The sequence below is a fragment of the Bos indicus x Bos taurus genome, chromosome 2 (assembly GCF_003369695.1).
Source record: "Bos indicus x Bos taurus breed Angus x Brahman F1 hybrid chromosome 2, Bos_hybrid_MaternalHap_v2.0, whole genome shotgun sequence".
Taxonomy (NCBI): domain Eukaryota; kingdom Metazoa; phylum Chordata; class Mammalia; order Artiodactyla; family Bovidae; genus Bos; species Bos indicus x Bos taurus.
This window is the reverse complement of record NC_040077.1, coordinates 52,841,519-52,863,565: the sequence shown is the minus strand read 5'-3', so window position 1 is coordinate 52,863,565 and position 22,047 is coordinate 52,841,519. Positions and strand designations below refer to the sequence as shown.

General features: G+C 39.6%; 1 protein-coding gene across 1 annotated transcript in view; it reads left to right on the top strand.

Annotated features, from left to right (window-relative positions):
• The window catches only part of ARHGAP15 (Rho GTPase activating protein 15), a 698,712-nt gene extending 684,751 nt beyond the window's left edge, over positions 1-13,961 (top strand). Inside the window, exon 14 of the mRNA XM_027561624.1 lies at positions 12,549-13,961. Coding sequence (XP_027417425.1) covers positions 12,549-12,720 — 172 coding nt within the window. The 3' untranslated portion in view covers positions 12,721-13,961. The remainder of the gene's footprint in view (positions 1-12,548) is intronic.
• Positions 13,962-22,047: the final 8,086 nt, after the last annotated feature.

Genomic DNA, 22,047 nt, shown 5'->3' with positions numbered 1-22,047 from the left:
GAAAAAAAATGGAGATATTCCTAGTGTATATTAAAATTACAGTTATTTGAACAGTAAAGTGGTAGTGCAGAATACAAATCATCCAGAATAAAACATACCAGGTGCTTTTGTCTGTGAGTTGTAGGATATATTATTGGGGCAATCAGCTAGCTATTGAAAAAAAATAGAGATTACCTTCACATTTCATATAGTAAAATACACTGAGATGAATTAGAAGATACAAAAATATACCATTTTTAAAATCTAGAAAAAAATATTGATGACAATTACCTGATTTATTTAAATGGATGAATTTTATAATTAAAAAATAATGAGAGAAATTCCAAAAGAAATAATGCTAGATATGAACACATAAAAATATAAATAAACAAAATTAAGGAAAAATATAATTGAGAGAATATAAATACAACAAAAGTAATGAAATATTATGCCATTTAACACAAAAAAAAACCTCAGAAATCTAATATGTTCAAATATGTTCATTGTAACATGTTTCATTGTCTGTAACAGCGAAGAATTAGAAGCAACATAAAAGTCCATCAGCAAGGGAATGGTTAAATAAATTATTTTCATACTATGAAATGTAACAGCATTTTTCAAAAGATGAGGTATTTTTAAATGTACTGACTTGGAAAGATTCCCATGATATATAGTTAAGGGGGAAAAAGCAAGTTGTACTATAACATATTATGTATTTTTATCTCATTCTTTTTTTTTTTTTAAGAAAACAGATACTAAAGGGATTGTTGTTGTTCAGTCACTAAGTCGTGTCTGATTTTGTGTGACCCCATGGACTAGCCCACCAGGCTCCTCTGTCCTTGAGATTTCCCAGGCAAAAATACTGGAGTGAGTTGCCATTTCCATCTCTAGGGTATCTTCCCAACTGAGGGATCAAACTTGTCCTGCATTAGTAGGCAGATTCTTTACTCCTGAACCACCAGGGAAGCCCAGGTAGATGGATAGATAAATAGAAAAACATCCAGAGGGAGCACCCATCTGTTAATTATAGTTGTCTTGAAGGAGTTTGACTAGAAAAACAGAAGGTTTGACCTTTTCATTCTATATTCTCCTGATTAGCACACTTTTTAAATACTATGTGTTAGTTTTGTTATACAAAATAATTAAATGGATGAAACAAACAAAATTGTACGCTCTCAATAAGAAAAAGGCAGGTGATATGAAAGGTTATTCACAGAAGAGATAATCCATATTGCTGTGCTTTTTAAACTTCTTCCCCATTTCCTAAATTCAAAGAATCCTAACTTTAAACAATGATAGATCATTTTTCACCTATCAAGTTAGCAATTATTTTAAGAAGAATAAAATCAAATGATAATAATGCTATCAGGACTATGAATTGTCATGTTACCCACATTATCATGGTTTAAGAAAAGAAAACCCTTAACTTAATGATCTAGTGCGAATTCTCAAAGTGTGGTCCCCAGACCAATTGTATCCTCTCAAGGAACTTGTGACTAGTGTAATATTCTCAAGTCCCTCCCCAGAGTTGCTGAACCAGAAGTCTGAAGGTGAAGTTCAGTGATTTGTGATACAACCCAGTTTCCAAATTATTCTCATGAATGGTAAAGTTTCAGAACCATTGATCTAATTGCTACATTTCTACTACTGCGGAGTTTCTCAACAGCAGCAATACTGACATTTGGGGCTGGATAAATTGTTTGGGGAGACTGTCCTATTCATCGTAGACTGTTTAGTACCATCCTTTGCCTCTGACTCACTAGATGCCATAGCAACTCACCTTCTCCACTCCACTCAGTCATGACAACCTTTGATATCTCCAGACACTGCAAACGCCTCATGGGAGATGTGGGGGTAGGGAAGTTGCCCCTATTTGGAAACAACTGCCTAAAGAAATACTCCAAAAATGTGGAGAATGAGTATACAAAAAAAGGGTTTTTAATATATTAATTACATTTATACTAAGAAATCATAGCGCACAAACCATTCTGTCCCATATAAGATAATTAGTAAAAACTATGGTAAAGAATCTGCCTGCCAGTGCAGGTAGATGTAAGAGACACAGGTTTGATCCCTGGGTCGGGAAGATCTCCTGGAGAAGGGCCCAGCCACCCACTCCAGTATTCTTGCCTGGAGAATCTCATGGACAGAGGAGCCTGGCAGGCTGCAGTCCGTAAGGTAACACAAAGTCGAACATGACTTAAGCGACTTAGCATGCACACACATATATAAGACATAGGGCTTCCCAGGTGGCACTAGCAGTAAAGAACCCACCTGCCAATGCAGGAGATGCTGGAGACACAGGTTTGATCCCTGGGTTAGAAAGATACCTTGGAGAAAGGAATGGCTATCTACTCCAGTATTCTTGTCTGGAGAATCCCACGAACAGAGGAGGCAGGCTACAGTTCATGGGGTCACAAAGAGTCGGACACGACTAAGTAACTAACTCACAATACACATATAAGACATGAGAACTGCTCATGACAGAAGTGAAAAATGTTGGCCACAAAATTATATAGAAAGTATTTTCTTGAATGTGTATATAAATAAATTATTTATACATGTATATTGAATGCTGTCAGCGTCATTCTCCTACTCAAAACCCAAGGATGAACACCTATTCACTGTTAGAATTAAGTCCTAAGTCCTCCCCACAGCATTCCTACCTTATCTGTCTCATTCCCCAGCCTTCAGCTATATTACCCTCTTCTCTATTCCTAGAACCACCCAACACAACCTCACAACTGGGGCTCTCTACCAACTTTTTCCTGCCTGGAGTTTTCCTTCCTGTGGTGTGTGCACATAAGCTGCTCTCTGCCCATGTGTCCTTTCCTTAGAAAGAACTTCTGAGAACCTTGTCTGCTATGTGTAGCACTTTCCACCTCTCTCTGCCCATCAAAATAATCTGGGGACTCTGTTATCTTCGGCCAGCCAGGCTCTACTCATTCTTAGCAAAGAAGACTCTCCGGGGATGGATTCTAGGCCATTAGGAACTTTTAAGAGGCTCCAAGGGTCAGTAGAAGAACCACCACTTCTCTTAGTCTTTCTTGAAGTACCTCTGTGTCGAAATCACTTTGTGTATTAATTAGTGGATTGTTTCTTGTCTGTTTCCCCAACTAGATTATAAGTTGCATATGGGTAGGAACTTTGTCTATTTTACTCACTGCATCATCCCCAACATCAGGCACCTAGCAGGTACTGAGTAATAGCAGGTCTATTGAATAATAGATTTTAATGAATGAGAAATGATTACCTTGAGTTACTGTTACAGTTATTGGTGTGTTTTTTTTCTTTATCATACTTTTCTTACCATCTCAAATTCTAATAGAATGTATTACTAATCAGAGCAAGAGAAATTACAGCTGAGTTTTAATTCTGCCTTTGAAAAGCATGGTATATTTGAAGCACAGTGATTAGCATTTAATGGATATTTGGCAAATAACCACTGTTTGTGTTCCTTTTTGATATTATCTGCTATGTAAGGGCTTTGGCTATGATATCCCATTTTATATATGTTGTTGTCACCTTATAGAATACATATTACAACCAGAAATAAGCCATGTTTAAGTCTACGGGCTAGTCATTTTTTTTTAGTCATTCCTTGTCTCTTATAGTTCTGAGTATTGCTTTAAAGATACATTAGACTCTCCTTGTAATGGCCAATCAATATAAATATGAAACAAGTGAATAATTGAAAATGTTTCAATCTTTTGAAACGAAATCATTGCAAAGAAGGTATTCAATAAATGTAAAGAATAAGGCCATGTTAGCTGTTAATGTGTAACTACCATATAAAGTACCTTTTCCACAATGTACTTTGAAAAAATTATATACACATAGCTTCGAAGATAATTTAAAAGCAAAAATGCCAGAACATAGCAGTAATTCTCTTTTAGGAGGATAATTCTTTGCTTACTTTGGAAAACAATAATAATAGGATATTTAAGCAGAAAATTGAAGATTTTACAATTAGTTTAAGCCAGTTGATGTGTAAATTTGCATGTAAAAGTGACAGTCACCAGTGAATGACCACCTTGAAATATATTAGTTTAAATGCAAATAACAGTTGTAAATGCTCGCCTTCTTTTATAATATTCGAAAATTTTTCTAACGTACAGCCCTGACTTTAAGGGGAAAAGTAGACTTCCTACTAAGTCCCCAATCTTAAAAAAAAAAAAAAGAAAAAGGCCAATGTAGACATGGCAGTATATTTTGTGCAGATTGAGAGTAGGCAAGCATATGGTTAGCATGGATCCCCCCCAAAGTAGCTACAGCACATAGGAAGCATAAATTGAGCACAGTGAAAATTTATTCTATTTTTAGCAGCTTCTCCTCACTGAAGTGGTCAAAGTCACAATTAACATTTCATGTACAGTGGATGAGCTGTATTATACAAGCCAGGTGTGACCTGTTGGCAAAAGTACATTTACCACCGCAGTTTCTCCATTAAACTATCCTAAAGTTATGTGTGTTGGAAAACCACAGCAATCCAGAGATAGAGAAGGGAATACTTATAATACACCTCCAATAACTTGAGGCTTGTCCTGCAGGCAATTCTGTGGCTTTCGACTTCCTTTGCAAGTCTCTATGATAACAGCAAAGCACAAACTTTAAAGGAAGTTTGCATCCCTATATCTGTTTGTAGCTGGTCTACTTACTATTAAATGCTTTGGTCTTCTTAGCATTAATTTTGAGTTTTATGGTAAATCTCTCTTTCAGTTTGAATCATTTGGCTATGATTTTCAACAACTAAGAAATTTCTTTGAGTTAGTGATTCAGCTCACTTTTGGAAAAAAAACTTACCTAGCATAAGTCTGTGAGGATTTTTTTGTCTGGGGCCCAACATCTGTAGCTGTGGATTATAGATTGTTTCTAAAATAATCTAAAATTGATGAATTGTTGCTCCTTCCATTGGGGCCCGACAAAAAGTAGCTCCGGCATTTCTTCTCCTTTTTGTGCTGTAAACTGTACATCACATTTTTAATCTCTTGCCAGAAAAATGAATTCTTACCTACTTTAAGATTTTATAAACTTAAATTTTACTTAGTGGTTAGAGAGTTTCTTTTACAAAGAATATATATCAAGTGCTATTTTGTGAACAAATTCATAAAATCATAATTATTCTTGTCAAGCTGTTTTAAACTTAGCAGTGTTCATAAATAGCCTTTTTCAAAAGAGTTGCAGTTTAAGATGTTTTTCCTGTTAGTGAAGCATTCACAGGCACTAATGTTTGAGCTCCTCACATTGCTTTGAATCAGGTATCTTCACTATTTCTTGGGAGTAAACTAATGTTGAGTAAACAAACATTTAGAAGAATTTCCAAATATTGATCTAAATATTTTTACACCTTTTCACCGTCCAGCCATTTGCTGTATAGTAATCTCTCAACCATGTGACTGCTCTCACCTTTGTCATTCAGATGTGGTCTTTTTGCCTTTGATCTTTGTTTTGTCCTCAAAGAGCTTCCCAGCTGGTACAAGTGGTAAAGAACCTACCTGCCAATGCAGGGAGACATTAGAGATGTGGATTCAATCCCTGGGTTGAGAGTGGGGTTGCTGTGCCCCACTCCAGTATTCTTGTCCTAAAAAGGGAGTTCCTTTCATTTCTTTGTGAACACACGTTAAATGGTAGCTCACAATTTACAACACTGTCGTGGAGTTTAAGGCCAGATGAAATCTGAGCCCTACCAGAGGGGTGGAACTTGCCAAAAGTGACCACAGTCTGATCTCTTTGAGTTAGCTGCTACTGAGTTCTGAAGCCTGAGTGGCAGAGGAGATTCAAACCATGTTTCAGATTTAGTAGATCCTTAGCAAAGCACACTAGAGTAACATGTCTCAATATACACTCCTCCTTGTCACTCAAGAAAGAGGATCCACAATGTTCAAGTAAGTTAGGGAACATGCTAAGTTACACAAAGATGAACAGGGTTAGTTTTCTGCAGGACTTGTCAGAGCCTGTATTATGCTATTGTGCATTGTAAATTTCCAAGAAGGAAAAATGGCATATAATTTTCTGCAAACTTATCTTACTCCAGACTGCTATTTTTGTGAAGTGTGTCACAGAGATGGTGTTTGCAGAACTCACTTTAGTGAAAGCTGTCCTGGAAGTACTGCCAAACCCATAGTAAAAATGTATTTGGTTTCTGAATCAGATCCTCCCCTCCAATAATACAGCTTAACTGCATTTTAAGCTACTGGAAGTATAACTTACTGTTTTTGAGAGTTTTCCATCTTAGATACTAGATTGCATTTTTTTTTTTCCATTCCAGGCTTTCATTTCTTTCAGTAGCCTATATTTCTCCTCTACATATGTTTTACTAGTTGAAGCCTTCAGAAATAATGGCACTTGCAATGCACAGCTAGTCCCCACAGCAAGAGAGAAAAGTATTAGATCCATTGATGTGAGGTTAAAAAAAAAGAGAGAGAGATTTGAAGAATTTTGTAGGATAGTATTCTAGCTGTATTTTGAAATTGCGGTTGACTACTTATGTTCTCCTAAATCAACCACTTAACTGCTTAAAAATCTATTGAGGTAGAGAGTAGGTAGGTTCATATTTGAATAGTGAAGTCTGTAACAGCATAAATACATTTTCCAAACATACCCAGTTTGGGTGGCTTCTTTGCTAGATATGTCTATCACCACCTCTACAATAAAAGGGTTTAATCTAATGTGAATGTTGGTATGAGAATATTTTTGCCTATTTACGTGAATCATATAGTTCAGTAGTTGGTGATTTCCACCCACAAATAGTCTTCGCCCTCAGCATCTTTTCTAACCTAAAGATTGATTGATTTCTCAATATACCAACTACTGATTGGTTGATATTCAGAACATAAATTGTCAATGAAATATACACATACACACACAAGCATACATTTTGTAAGAGAGAGTAGGAAAGATAGTATGAATTCTATATAATATACATCCACATTTTCTTAACCTTTCTTAACTACATTTGATTTCTCTAAGTGTTATTGCAAGTTACTTAATTTTCCCAAACTTAAGAAAAAACTCCAAACTGCTAGGAAAATTTAACCTGCAAGTGGGCCTTAGAAAGCATCACTACGAACAAAGCTAGTGGAGGTGATGGAATTCCAGTTGAGCTATTCCAAATTCTGAAAGATGATGCTGTGAAAGTGCTGCACTCAATATGCCAGCAAATTTGGAAAACTCAGCAGTGGCCACAGGACTGGAAAAGGTCAGTTTTCATTCCAATCCCAAAGAAAGGCAATGCCAAAGGATGCTCAAACTACCGCACAATTGCACTCATCTCACACGCTAATAAAGTAATGCTCAAAATTCTCCAAGCCAGGCTTCAGCAATATGTGAACCATGAACTTCCTGATGTTCAAGCTAGTTTTAGAAAAGGCAGAGGAACCAGAGATCAAATTGCCAACATCCGCTGGATCATAGAAAAAGCAGGAGAGTTCCAGAAAAACATCTATTTCTGCTTTATTGACTATCCCAAAGCCTTTGACTGTGTGGATCACAATAAACTGTGGAAAATTCTGAAAGAGATGGGAATACCAGACCACCTGATCTGCCTCTTGAGAAATTTGTATGCAGGTCAGGAAGCAACAGTTAGAACTGGACATGGAACAACAGACTGGTTCCAAATAGGAAAAGGAGTTCGTCAAGGCTGTATATTGTCACCCTGCTTATTTAACTTATATGCAGAGCACATCATAAGAAACGCTGGACTGGAAGAAACACAAGCTGGAATCAAGATTGCCAGGAGAAATATCAATCACCTCAGATATGCAGATGACACCACCCTTATGGCAGAAAGTGAAGAGGAACTCAAAAGCCTCTTGATGAGAGTGAAAGTGGAGAGTGAAAAAGTTGGCTTCAAGCTCAACATTCAGAAAATGAAGATCATGGCATCCGGTCCCATCACTTCATGGGAAATAGATGGGGAAACAGTGGAAACAGTGTCAGACTTTATTTTTCTGGGCTCCAAAATCACTAATGCTTACTCCTTGGAAGGAAAGTTAGGACCAACCTAGATAGCGTATTCAAAAGCAGAGACATTACTTTGCCAACAAAGGTTCGTCTAGTCAAGGCTATGGTTTTTCCTGTGGTCATGTATGGATGTGAGAGTTGGACTGTGAAGAAGGCTGAGCGCCAAAGAATTGATGCTTTTGAACTGTGGTGTTGGAGAAGACTCTTCAGAGTCCCTTAGACTGCAAGGAGATCCAACCAGTCCATTCTGAAGGAGATCAGCCCTGGGATTTCTTTGGAAGGAATGATGCTAAAGCTGAAACTCCAGTACTTTGGCCACCTCATGCGAAGAGTTGACTCATTGGAAAAGACTCTGATGCTGGGAGGGACTGGGGGCAGGAGGAGAAGGGGACGACAGAGGATGAGATGGCTGGATGGCATCACTGACTCGATGAACGTGAGTCTGAGTGAACTCCGGGTGTTGGTGATGGGCAGGGAGGCCTGGCGTGCTGCAATTCATGGGGTCGCAAAGAGTCAGACATGACTGAGCAACTGATCTAATCTGATCTGATCTGAATGCAAGTATAACAAGAATACAGAACCATATATTCTTTGGTAAAATATACTTGTAACAGGATTACTTGAAAGTACCCATGAGTTTAAAGTGTTTTTATTAAAATCACATGGAAAGTGTGCAGAGAAATGGACACAGATTGAGATGGAATGAATGCTCTGCATTTACACACAGAGAAGAGCACAAAATGAGCACTTGACAAAGGGCAAATTTAGGAAACTGATGAACTGGCAGAAATCCGTTTTAGGACTCCCTCCATGAACCACTGGCCAAGAGAGAGAAACTTGCCTGAGGGGGGCCTCTGACAGCCGCTCTGCCTCCTACCCGTCACTCCATTGAAGTTGAGCCTTGGTTTCTTCTCTGGATTGGTTCGTGCTCTGAATTCTTGGACCAGGACTTTGGCTGAGTGGGAAAAATATAAAGAACACTGGGAAACTTTATAAATAATCTAGTCCCATTTCTGCATCCTTTTACTCTCCCCACAGATCGAGTCCCACCAGCTGCGTCTTTCAGGTAGGGCTGAGTTACCCCTCCAGTCACCCCAGTTCCTCCAGCACCATAGGCCTCTTCCAGTTTCTACCTCCATAACCTCCTGACAGCCATGATTGTCCCCTCCAGTAATCTACTCTTGGACCTTCCTTGATTTCTAACCTCACCTTGAGGGTATGTGTTCACTCGCTCAATCATGCCCAGTTCTTTGCAACCCTTTGGATTGTCACCCACCAGGCTCCTCTGTAGTTAGAGACAATTTTAGCTCCCAGCTACCCCAAATCTCACTGTTCCTGTTTTGACTGAAATTATAGCCATTATTAACTAGGAAACTATATCTCTGTCTACCTGTCTTTATATTCTTCCTTTCTCTTTTCAGTCTCCCTGGATTCCTGGACCTCTTCTACTCGGTTGACCCTATATCAGTCATTCACCTTCATACTTGAATAGTCTCTTACTTTTAATTCTACCATCTTCATGCTCTGTGATCTCTGAGCCCTGTTCTCTGCTAGATAACTCTCATCAGCTTAGAAGTTCGGTACCAATGGGTAATGTTGTGAAAGCAACTTTTACGTAATAGTTACTCAGTTAATTGATCAGTTATGTTATCTCTTTCCATATTTGTTTAACAAATTTATTGTTACCATGGCAGAGTCAATGAAGGACTTCGTATCCCCAAAAAGATACTACTTTTATTTTTTTATTGGAGTACAGTTGCTTTACAATGTTGTGTTAATTTCTGCTGTACAAGAAAGTGAATCAGCTATATGTATACATGTATCCCCTCCCCTTGGGCCTTCTTCCCACCTCCATACCCATCCCACCCATCTAGATCATTATAGAGCACTGAACAAGAAGCTATTACTTTAAATCCAAGAGAGAAAAATCTGTTTTCCTTCTCAATGAATCTTACTAGTGATTTTTGTAATGAAGAGGTCTGGGAGAAGCTCAAGAGAGACTTTAAGCCAAGGTAAATAGGTGTGTTAAAGGGAAGCATAGCCCCATTCCATCTTTCCCTCCTCCAGGTTAGGGGAATGTTTTAAAATCATTCTACAGACTTTTGGTAAATGTAGTAGCAAGTGGTGCAGTTTCTATATTCCAAAGGAAACTTTAAACTTGATGTCTCCGATAACACACCAATACTTTAAAATATGAGAATCCCTTCCAGAAATGTAGTCACGCCAATGTTACTCACAGGTATGAAGACTTTTCATACAAAGAAGAAGAAAAGTGAAAATTGGAGGCAGAATATCCTGAATATTTAGTCCAAGTTTAAGAGTCATTTTGCCCACAATGAATCCATTGTAACCAGACTGTCAATCACAATGCTATGTGGAATAAAAATCCAGACCCTCTTAGGGAAGGATCTATAACCATGTGGAGAATGGCAGAGAGACAAGTCAGCCAATTACTAAGCATAGGAGCCATAACACACACCCGGGCAGTGATGTTTCCATGGGCGCTGAAGCCTGCCTGCCTGGGTTTGAGCCTCAGGTCTGTGTGACATCAGGCATTTCACCACTCTCTGACTTCAGTTTTCTTATTTGTAAAAAGGGCTTAATAATAGAATTGGACATGAGTTTGAGCAAACTCCAGAAAATAGTGAAGGACAGGGAAGCCTGGCGTACTGCAGTCCATGGGATCACAAAGATTTGGACACGTCTGAGCAACTAAACAACAAGCACCTCATGGGATTATTATGAGGATCAAGTGAGGATCAAGTGAGACAATAAAACTGCTTAGAATAAAGTCAATGATACTTCCATTTTTAAACCTAAGTAATAAGTAAAATAAAATTGCTTAGAATAATTCTTATTATTGATATTGATCAAATCAAGGACATCTTGCTGATCAGGAATTTGTACTATGGGAAGTCCCAAATTGAAGGCGTTGGCCCTTCTCAGTGTCTTTCAGGAGAGTGAAGTCAGGGCCTTTTTCACAGAAATGGCCCTGAGATGAAGGTTTGTGGAGGGATGGAGAGAGAACAAGTCTTCTTCCTCTTGCCTCCATGCATGGAGACTAGGTCGGCCCACTTAGACCAGACACAGAGTCCTCTAGAGGTGAACTGGTGCTCCAATGGGCTCCGAGAACAGAGACCCCACTGCTATGTAGTAGTGTTCCTTTGCCTCACTTTATTCTCTGTGCTCAGATTTCCCTTGGGTTGGGGTGTCTGGAAGAATGCAGAGTTTAGTATTTGTGAGCACTCTGTCCTTCCATATGCTTTCCCTTTTTTCCTTACATCACTAAATCCCCACTCTCCCTAATTTTAATATAAAACCAAGGAGGCTTCAATTGTGAGAATAAGCATTGTTTTGTTTTATTTTAAAGCCTCCATGTAGAAGATGGGGCTTTAATTTCTTTTTAAGAGTCCCATGTTGATTCAGGCAACGGACTACCATTAATAAAACCACATCCTAATGTTTCAATGGTATTGCAGCTCTCCACAGTCTTCACGCAAGCAAACACTTCTTTGATTCCAGTGGGACTTTTTTCCTGTGCAAATGCTACAAGCTTCTGTATTTTATTGAGTAAAAGGGGTGGAGATACTTGTTATACACCTAAATGTTCATCACTTTGCTGACAAAGGTCTGTACAGTCAAAGCTATGGTTTTTCCAGTAGTAATACAGATGTGAGAGCTGGATCATAAAGAAGGCTGAGCGCTGAAGAATTTATGCTTTCGAACTGCGGTGCTGGAAAAGACTCTTGAGAGTCCCTAAACCAGTCAGTCCTAAAGGAAATCAACCCTGAGGGACTGATGTTGAAGCTGAAGCTCCAATATTTGGGCCTCCTGATGCAAAGAGCCAACTCATTGGAAAAGACCCTGATGCTTGGAAAGACTGAGGACAGGAGGAGAAGGGGACAATAAAGGATGATATGGTTGGGTGGCAACACCGAATCAATTGAACATGAGTTTGAACAAACTCTGGAAAAAGGACAGGGAAATCTGGCATGCTGCATGCAGTTCATGGGGTTGCAAAGAGTCGGACATGACTTAGCACTTTCAACAAAACAGAGTACAAATAGCATTTTTCAGGAATACTTTACTCACACTAATCACTAAGAATTTAATTATTTTTTTCAGCTCTTGTTTCTACTTATAAATTATGCCTATATTCTATTTTTTGCATATTTGGCTTCTTACGTGTGCTATGCATGTCTCACCTGTTTCCTCCATTGACTCTAGTCACTTCAAAGATTGAATCTTGTTAACTGTCACAGTAATTGTTGTAATGTATTCATTCCACATTTATTGAGCACTCACAATGGCTAGGTACTATGAGGATAGAATCCTTCTCCTGAAAGTCGTAAGTTCTATTTCCACACAATAAAGCATAAGGAGTAGATTAAATAACGTTATGGCAGGTGTTTTTCTGAAATCTAAAGTTGTTTCTGCTTGTGTCACATTCTCTGTTTTGCCAAAGCCAATCCCTGCCCTTACTTTCCTTCTTTAAGTTGAAATTTAAGAAAGAAAAGGAATTCAAGAACACAGAACTTTACAATTCAAAAACAGTCACCATTTTATTTAAACTCCAGTGGGTCTTCTTGCTTTCTCTCTCTCCATAGGATAGTGGCCAGAGCGTCCAAGAACCTCATGTCCACACACAGCTTAGGGATTGTGTTTGGACCCACCCTCCTGCGAGCGGAAGACGAGAGCGGGAACATGGCTGTGCACATGGTATACCAGAACCAGATCGCCGAGCTCATGCTGAGCGCCTACGACCAGATCTTCAGCTGACTGACAGGCGAGGCGAGCTACTGAGTGTGTTCACATCTGTCTCGATGCCTAATATTTTTACATTTCTGTAAACATATTTCTGAAATATTTTTTTCCTTTCAAGCGACAGATGCCTCATTTTGTGAAAACTTAATGATGATTTTGTGTTTAAGTTCCAAACATTTGAATAAAATAGTTGACAATATTTGCCTATATGTCTTCTACATTAACCCCTTCACTGCTATGCCTTCCAGCACTTCCAGGCATACATTATGGATGCTCGACGCTGTAAAATAGTGTGCAGAGGGCACGGTATATCCAAAAATAGCCTTAATGAGACTCTTGGGCATTGCACATGTGCTTGTGTATGTGCAGATATGCGAGTGAGTGTGAATGTGACTGAGAGTACAGGTATGTGTCCACACAGGTGAACCTCTTCATTACCCTGGCTGCCTCAGGCCTGTGTTCAAACACCCCTGGGTACAAAGCAGGACTAAAAGAGGGGGCAAGACACAAAAGAATAATTTTTAAATAGAACAGAAGAAATCAGGATTTCAACCAAAATAGACATACCTCATCTTTCAAGAACACTTTTATAAGTGTAAATCTAGTCCAGCATCCCTGCTGCTAGATGCTGAAATTTACAAATACATGTAGAACGGCAATTTTTCTGAAGACAAATGACAGTTCAAAACATTTGCCATTGGATATGTTTTTTACTTATACTATTTGCAGTCCCATAAACATACTGTCTTATAAACTAGAAGCAAAATTAGTGCCTTGCAATTTTGATCTTTATATTACACAGGAACTGCATGCCTGCTCATTTTTAATGTTAACATCCATTTTGAATCTTCATCAAACTGTATATCTTCCTTTTTTTCCCTGGCTATGTCATTTTATGTAGAATTTTTATTATGCTTCTGAGGATGTTTTATTGGCGAATCATATTAAATCCATCTAGAAAGAACTTTTTTAAAAAAAAAGTTGTTTTTTTTTAATATGCCCCAAAGATTACTTGACTAGACTTGGATGGCTTTATCCATTTGATGGTTAGCTTCAGTTGTCATGGATAAACAAAAGGGTAACTGTCTAGAATATATCAAACATTGTTTTATTTTGAAAACTATGTTCTAGCTGAGCACATCTCATACTGGTTTTGTGAAAGTATTCTGCTGATAAAAATGTAGACTTATGTTTGACAGCTTTTTAATCAAATTCAAATGGAATAAATAAAACTAATCCACTGTGATAAAGAGTAAGTCTAGTTATTGATTTGTTCTTAAAATGAAAAATAAAGCATGTAAATAAAATGAGTGAAGCATGGACCCAAGAACAAACACTTAGAGCAATAAGGAGCTCAGAGGCCTGGGCTGTCTGCATGGATGGGGTGTACAGTGGAGGAGAGAGACTGCTCAATAGAAAGCCAGATGTTCACACAGCTCCCACATCCACCACACTGCCTGAGGAAGGAGAGGCTTCTCTCACCCCTGTTGAATGTCTTCCTTTTGGCAATGGCGCCAGTAAGTCGGCGTATGCCCAAAAACCAAGTGACCACAACAAATGCTGAAGTGTGGTTTCATCGAGTGGGATGTATACAAATACCACAAAGCCAAGGAAAGTCACACGAGACAGAACCCCATGATCTAAAGTCGCTGGTAACAGTGAGCTGACAGACTTGCCAGCTTCAAGCTCTTCTTTCATTCCACGTTGTGCTTATGTCTTTCAGGAAAACATGGAGACATGAAACAAGTCTCTGGCATTCAAGTGCTCATTTCTGTGGCATTCCATATTCTCAATGAGGTCTCCTCCAAGACTTTCATTACTACTTCTTTAATTATTTTTGAAGTGGGAAGGACTAGGTTTAGTAGTCCCAGTGTTAAAATCTCATTCCTTCCTGTGTCCATATTTAAAGTAATTCTGGGAGCAAGAGCCAGAGAGAAGCAGCACTAAGAGCCAAAGAGAAGAGGCATTATCTGCTTGGAGCAGGGACCCACAGCCCCTTGCCTCTGCTGCCTTCCAGATTTACAATCTTCAAAAGCAGCAGCTTCTTGATTTCCAATCTGATGGGATTTAGCCTGATTTAAACCCCAGCTGTGTCCTGTGCCTGCTAAGGGCATTTAATCAGAGACTAAGTTTGCTCTCTGGAGAAGACCATTCCAAGGTGCTGAGCCAAAGTGCCCTTCTGACTTATACACACTAAAGGTATAAAAAGAGTCACACTGAAAGGTCATTAGATCCCATAACATCTCAGAGACAGCACCGGTGTTCCTATCAACTGTTCCAAGTTCAAAAGCCAAGATTGTAGGTATCCTGGGTTGCCTCAATAAGGGGTTCGATTTTATAAAAACTGACCAACATTTTCCATCATGAAGACCTTAAAAGATGGTGAGCATTTCTTAAGCACCTTATCTGAGCCAGGTGCAAGTTTAGACTCTACTGATCAAATACAAAGTAAGGCAAATATTAATACACCCAGCAGTTTCATAGCCCAGTAAGGGAGACAGTTCGACACCAGATTAGGGACTCAGCCATCTTGGTAACCACGTTGCCCCAGGCTTCAGCACCTCTACAGAGAGATGTTCAAAAAGTATATTTTCCAGTTGATTTGATCAAAAAGTATTTTTGAATGAATGAACAGAAGTTAGTACAGAGATATTAGGAAGTTCAGTAGTTGACAGAGAACCAAAACGCAAATTGTGCCTAGGGTAGTCAGGTGAAGCTTCACTAGGAAGATAACCCTTTCGGTCTAATCTTGATCAACTGAATAAAATTAATCCCTCCCCCAATGTAGATGACATACTAGCAAGCAGGGGTGGCATGAGGAGAGAGCTGAAAGACCTAACATCTCCAAGGAAAAGTGAGAAGCTCACGGTGATGCACATGCCTAAAAATTTTGGAGAACAGAATTGGAGTCAGACATAGGATATAATGGGCATCCCCCATGGCTCAGTGGTAAAGAATCCACCTGAAGTGCTGGAGCCTCAGGAGATTCAGGTTTGATTCCTGTCAGGAAGATCCCCTATAAGAGAAAATGGCAACCCATTCCAGTATTCCTGCCTGGAGAATCCCATGGATGGAGGAGCCCTGTGGGCTACAGTCCATAGACTCACAAAGAGTTGGACTGAGCACACAGACATAGGACATAATAAAATATTTAGATTTTATCCTGTAGGCAGCAGAGAGCCAATGGAAGCTGTAAAATGAGAAACTTTGTTTCTTAGAAAGAGAATCTCTAAATTCATCAGTGGGCAGAAGAAACAAAGGACACTGGCATTTCTCATGTTTGTGTACATGTGTATGTGTGTACACCTCTTAACATTTTCCAGGAACGCAAGAGATAATCTTATATTCTCAGAAGCATTTATATATTATGATGAGCAAATATTTTAAAGAAATTATAACCTTAACATAACAGAACTCTAAAACAGGGTTCCTGGAGATGGTATTTTTTTTCCATCCTAAATGTTATGAGTCTGACTTTACTTAGTATATGACATATGACAGGATCACCATGCCACAGCCAGTAATTGAAAGCCATATGATAGTTCTCTCTATCCATTTAGAAAACAAAGGATCCAATTAAGAAAAATTAGAAAAGCTGTTAAAAGGGAACAATCACTTGCCAATGGTGCTGTCCTTACAGTTTAACACAGCTAGAAATTGACCTGTACTTCTCTTTTCCACATTTATTTTTTGTGAATTATAAGTTAATCACCCTGTCAATTCCTAATTAAAAGGCCCTGCAAAGATTTTCATCCAAAAGGACTGTCACTAAGAGTTCTGGGTCAAATTGCTCTGTTGTCAAAAAGAAATAAAACCAAAACAATATCAACTCTCTCCTGGGAAATTCAAATCGCAATACGAAAAAGCAACAACAACAACAACAAAAAGAAAACTTTCTTCAAACATAATAATCACATATTATTTCCTCAATTAAAATGTATCATCTGAAATTTAGATGAGTCTTTTTCTTAAAGCAAGGCTGCTTACTAGGGCCAGCCAATAATGTAAGTGATTTGCAAAGAGCAGACTTAAGGTATTAGGAAGTAGTAACACCAGAGGAGGGCTTCCCTGGTGACTCAGAGGGTAAAGAATCTGCCTAAGATGGTAACAATAACTCTGTATGCGAGACAGCAAAAAAGACACAGATGTATAGAACAGTCTTTTGGACTCTGTGGGAGAGGGAGAGGGTGAGATGATTTGGGAGAATGGCATTGAAACATGTATAATATCATATAAGAAATGAATCACCAGTCCAGGTTCGATGCAGGATACAGGATGCTTGGGGCTGGAGCACTGGGATGACCCAGAGGGATGGTATGGGGAGGGAGGTGGGAGGGGGGGTTCAGGATTGGGAACACATGTACACCCGTGGCGGATTCATGTTGATGTATGGCAAAATCAATACAATATTGTAAAGTATTAGTTTAATTAGTCTCCAATTAAAATAAATAAATTTAAAAAATAATAATAATAATTTAAATTAAAAAAAAAAAAAGAATCTGCCTGCAATGTAAGAGACTAGGGTTCAATCCCCAAATTGGGAAGATCCCCTGGAGAAGGAAATGCAACCCACTCCAGTATTCGTACCTGGGAAATCCCATGGAGAGAGGAGCCTGCTGCTGCTGCTGCTGCTGCTGCTAAGTCGCGTCAGTCGTGTTCAACTCTGTGCGACCCCATAGATGGCAGCCCACCAGGCTCCTCCGTCCATGGGATTTTCCAGGCAAGAGTACTGGAGTGGGGTGCCATTGCCTTCTCCGAGAGAGGAGCCTGGAGGGCTACAATCCATAGGGTCACAAAGATTCCGACACAACTCAGTGACTAAAGAGCGACAACACCTGGGTAAAACTCAAGATGGACCCCTGGACAGAAGGGCTGACTTCTCAGCTCAAGCTGATGTTGCTTACAGGGGCACATGGACACCAGGCTACCAGACCTTCAGATCTTTCATGAAAAGCCAGAAACTTAAGTGAAAATTGATTTTTAAGGGCACCTAACAAAACATACCTAAGCTGACTCAGCCCAGGGACTTCCACTTTTTTCCAACACAGTGTTGTTAAACCTTGTGATGTTGTAAAGCCAGCTCCCCAGAAAAAATAGTAGCATACAAAGCAAACAGTGGGGATATGTAAATAAGCCAGAGCAATGGATTAGAGCAGAAAATGAGCAGGCTAAGAAATAAGCACTTAGGAGAACTTGCTATTTAGGTCCTGGGCAAATTATTTACTTCATCTGTGTCCAGATGTTTCCATTTTTTTTAAAAATGTATTTCTTTACTTTATTCTTGGATATGCTGGGTCTTCGTTGCCTCATAGCTTTTTCTCTAGTTTCAGTGAGCAGGGACTACTCCAGTTGTGGGGCATAGGCTTCTCATTGCGGTGGATTCTCTTGTTGAGAAGCACGGCCTCCAGGGCACTGAGGGCTTCAGTAGTTGCAGCGCCTGGGCTCTGCAGCACAGGCTCAGTGGTTGTGGTGCACAGGCTTAGTTGCTCCTCTGCATGTGGGGTCTTCCCAGGTCAGGGGTCAAACCCGTGTCTCCTGCCTTGGCATGTGGATTCTTTGCCACTGAGCCACCAGGAAAGACCTCAGTTTCTCAATTTATAAATTAGAATTGTACTTGTCTTATCTCTATTAAGACTGTCTAATGGAATTATGTAAAGGATATAAAACAGGTAACACACCATGGAATTAGAACGTGTCCCTCCTGGAGACAGATGATGTATTTCCAGCTTATTGAGTAACAATTAACAATGTGATCTTCTGAAAATGATGAGAAGAAAAGTTGGGACCAGACTCCAAAAAGCCTACACATGATGGCATACACAAGAGGTTTTATATTAAGTCCATAGTCAATTTTGAGACCCTGAAAGTTTGTTTAGCAGCAAAGTGACTTTAGCAGAGCTATAAAGATTTTCCTGGCAACTTTATGAAGTAGACCTTGAAGCTGGAAGAAATTATAGGCACCACTGACAGAAGATAATTGCCATAGTACTATTAACACAGATCTGAATTCAGACAGTGGCAAAAGCTATGGAAATCAACATTAAGGAGTATCATCCAATTGCATTCCTGAGGTTCACCTCAGTTCAGTTCAGTCGCTCAGTCATGTCCGACTCTTTGCGACCCCATGAATCGCAGCACACCAGGCCTCCCTGTCCATCACCAACTCCCGGAGTTCACTCAGACTCACGTCCATTGAGCCAGTGATGCCATCCAGCCATCTCATCCTCTGTCGTCCCCTTCTCCTCCTGCCCCCAATCCCTCCCAGCATCAGAGATTTTTCCAATGAGTCAACTCTTCGCATGAGGTGGCCAAAGTACTGGAGTTTCAGCTTTAGCATCATTCCTTCCAAAGAAATAATCCCAGGGCTGATCTCCTCCAGAATGGACTGGTTGGATATCCTTGCAGTCCAAGGGACTCTCAAGAGTCTTCTCCAACACCACAGTTCAAAAGCATCAATTCTTCAGCACTCAGCTTTCTTCACAGTCCAACTCTCACATCCATATTCACCTACTACATCTGAATTATGACTGCTCGGTGCAAAGAGTCCTGGGACATAGGACTCTCATAGCAGGCCCCTTTCCACTGGAATTTTTCTGGGCCTGGGGTAGGGGTGATACTGATATCCTGACAATGATTTGACATTTGACAGTAATGTCTTAAAATATTTGGACCAACTTATACTCAAGTCAGAGGAACATGCATGTGACCATCTTCTGCCTCCAGTATGATCCCCAGATAATCATCAGGTCATTTCTATCTCATCTGCTCTGATTTCTCCCTCCCTTATCTCCAGGTGATGCCACCTCCCTGGTCACTCAGAGGACCACCAACAGAAACTCATCCTGGAATGACTGATTTTTGATTAGCTAACATGTCTTGAGTGCTTGTTAAGGAAATGCACTGTATAAATATAGTTGTATTTTATCTTCATAATTCTATGGAAGGAGGTACAATTATTACTCCTGATTTATACTTGAGAGAACTGAGGGGAAAAATAATGAAGTTACCCAAATTCATGAAGTTAGTGTCAGGTTAGTATTTGAATCTAAATTAGTATGGCTTCAGAGGCCCCTGGCTTAACCACTATACCATAGATTCACTCAGTCAGGGGGAAAAAAAATGATGAATGTAAACAAATAAACACCCTAAATATTTACACCCCAGATGTGTGTACCTGATAACTCCCCTGTTAAAACATCTGGTGAGAGTTTCACTTTCATACTAATTTCCATGAAAGAACAAGAGGGATATTATATATTTCCCCAAATACAGGGTACCTTTGTTGTTATGAGTAGATGGCTAAATCTCATTTTTGTCATTGCTATTATAATTTTAATATTCATGTATCATTTCATTTTCCTACATTGTACTGACCATGTCACTACATTACGAAAAGGAGGGCATGGAAGCCTCTTAGCCCACATTTTTGAAAGTACTTTGCATGACTTCTACTCTAACATCATATTATCCTGTGTTGGATTGTATTTGTCAATATCCTGTTATCACCCATCATATCATACTGCCTAATATTGTATTGAAATTAAATCTTACCCTTTAGGAGTCCTGTGCAACATTAAAAAAAAAATGGGTCTTCAACAGTCTTCCTCTTAGATATAATTGAAAAAGAGGCAGGCATCAAAACATACCGCCGGGGAGCGATCCTGAATCATCCAAATGATGAGCATACAGTGAACATCTTGCACCAAAAAGATGACAATTTTCTGTAGCAGTGTTGTCAAAATGAAAATGTCTAGCTGTCTTGGTGAGAGACCTGGCAGGAAGATACACACACACACACACACACACACACACACATCCCTTGTAGACTCATCCAGCTGATTTTTGTTATCTTATGCTTGAAGTGAAGACTTCAGGGTCTATGAAATTCTTAAGCCATCAGCTGGATTCTACAGAAGGCTCCTCACTGAATAAGGGGAGTGTTAGGAAAGCAGTGAGGGAGAGAGGTAACACTACCAGAGTTGGTGCTCAGTGTACACTTGTTGGATGAGTGAACCAAGACAAGCACCCAGAACATAAGCAACATTAAATACAACTATGATCCACCACTGTGTTTCTTATCAACTAGATATCACAAGTTAAATGTAGTCCAAACTCACCAGTGTCTGTACTGACTCCTAGTCCCACTTGTAAGGGACCATCAAATAGATACACCTTCAGCTGGCTCTCTTAAAGTCTAAGTGCACAAGAAATACTTCTTTCCAAAAGCACAGCAGCAGAGGATCAATGCATTTGCTCACCTGACTCATGCAAGTCTACTGTGTATGCAAATTCTGTTTGGGATCTGGAAAAGTCCTGTTTGGATCTGGAAAAGTCCAGGCATCCAGAATACCCAGCCCCATCTTCCACTCACCTTATCTGCTCTGCCAAATATAGGGTTTATGTGTCAGATAAATGCTAGAGAGTACTGACTTTTTGACCCATGTATGAAAATCTGAAAAGCCAAGAAATCTGGCAAATACAAAGCATCGGCCTGAAAAATCCACACTTTCCTCTGGCACCATTTAAGCTGACAAGTTTATTTGAGACAGGCACACTCACATTTGAAGAGCAGGACTTGTGCTAACCATTCTCACATCACCAGCAAAGTGTGTTCTGAGTCCATATTGCACAGCATGCTTGAAGAAGTGTGGATTTTTCCACATCATTTGGTGACATTTTGCACAGTTTCATTTCTGCTCTGTATTGCTAGACCCTACCTTTTTTTCCCTCGCAAATATTCCACTAATGGGATTCCCTTGAGTATTCAGATTCTTTCCTCTGCTTCAGCATCTATTTGTACTGCGAGTGCACAAATCTGTCATGATGTGCCCCTCAGTCAAAGTCAAGCCTCCTTGACTGAAAGGAAAATGATAGAGGTGCTCCGCTGCTGAGGAGAGTCAGGGGACCGCGGGCCAGCCTATGAGGGGATGAAGAGATGCGTTAGAATTCCAGGGAGAGGTCAATGAGGAAGACTCCAGGGAACGATGGTCTAGCTGGAGGTGCCCGTTCCTAACGCCTCTTCCCAAGTCCAGGTGAAAGGCAGCTTTTAAGTGGCAGGTGAAAGGCAGCTTTTAAGTGGGAGGGGATGCAGAAGACAATTGAAACCAAAATTGTTTTGAGCTCACCATTTTTCTAGCTATCAGTTCTGAGGTCACAGTCACTAAAACTGGAAACTTAAAAATGACTTCAAAAAGGCAAACGCTAACTAGATTTCACAGTGGATTTCATTTTACTTGGCTTTACAGAAAGAATGCAGGTATTAAATAGACTGTTTCCTGTATACAATAAGGTTAATTAGTAGTGAGGGATGGAAAATCAGTGTAGACATAACTCTTTTCGACA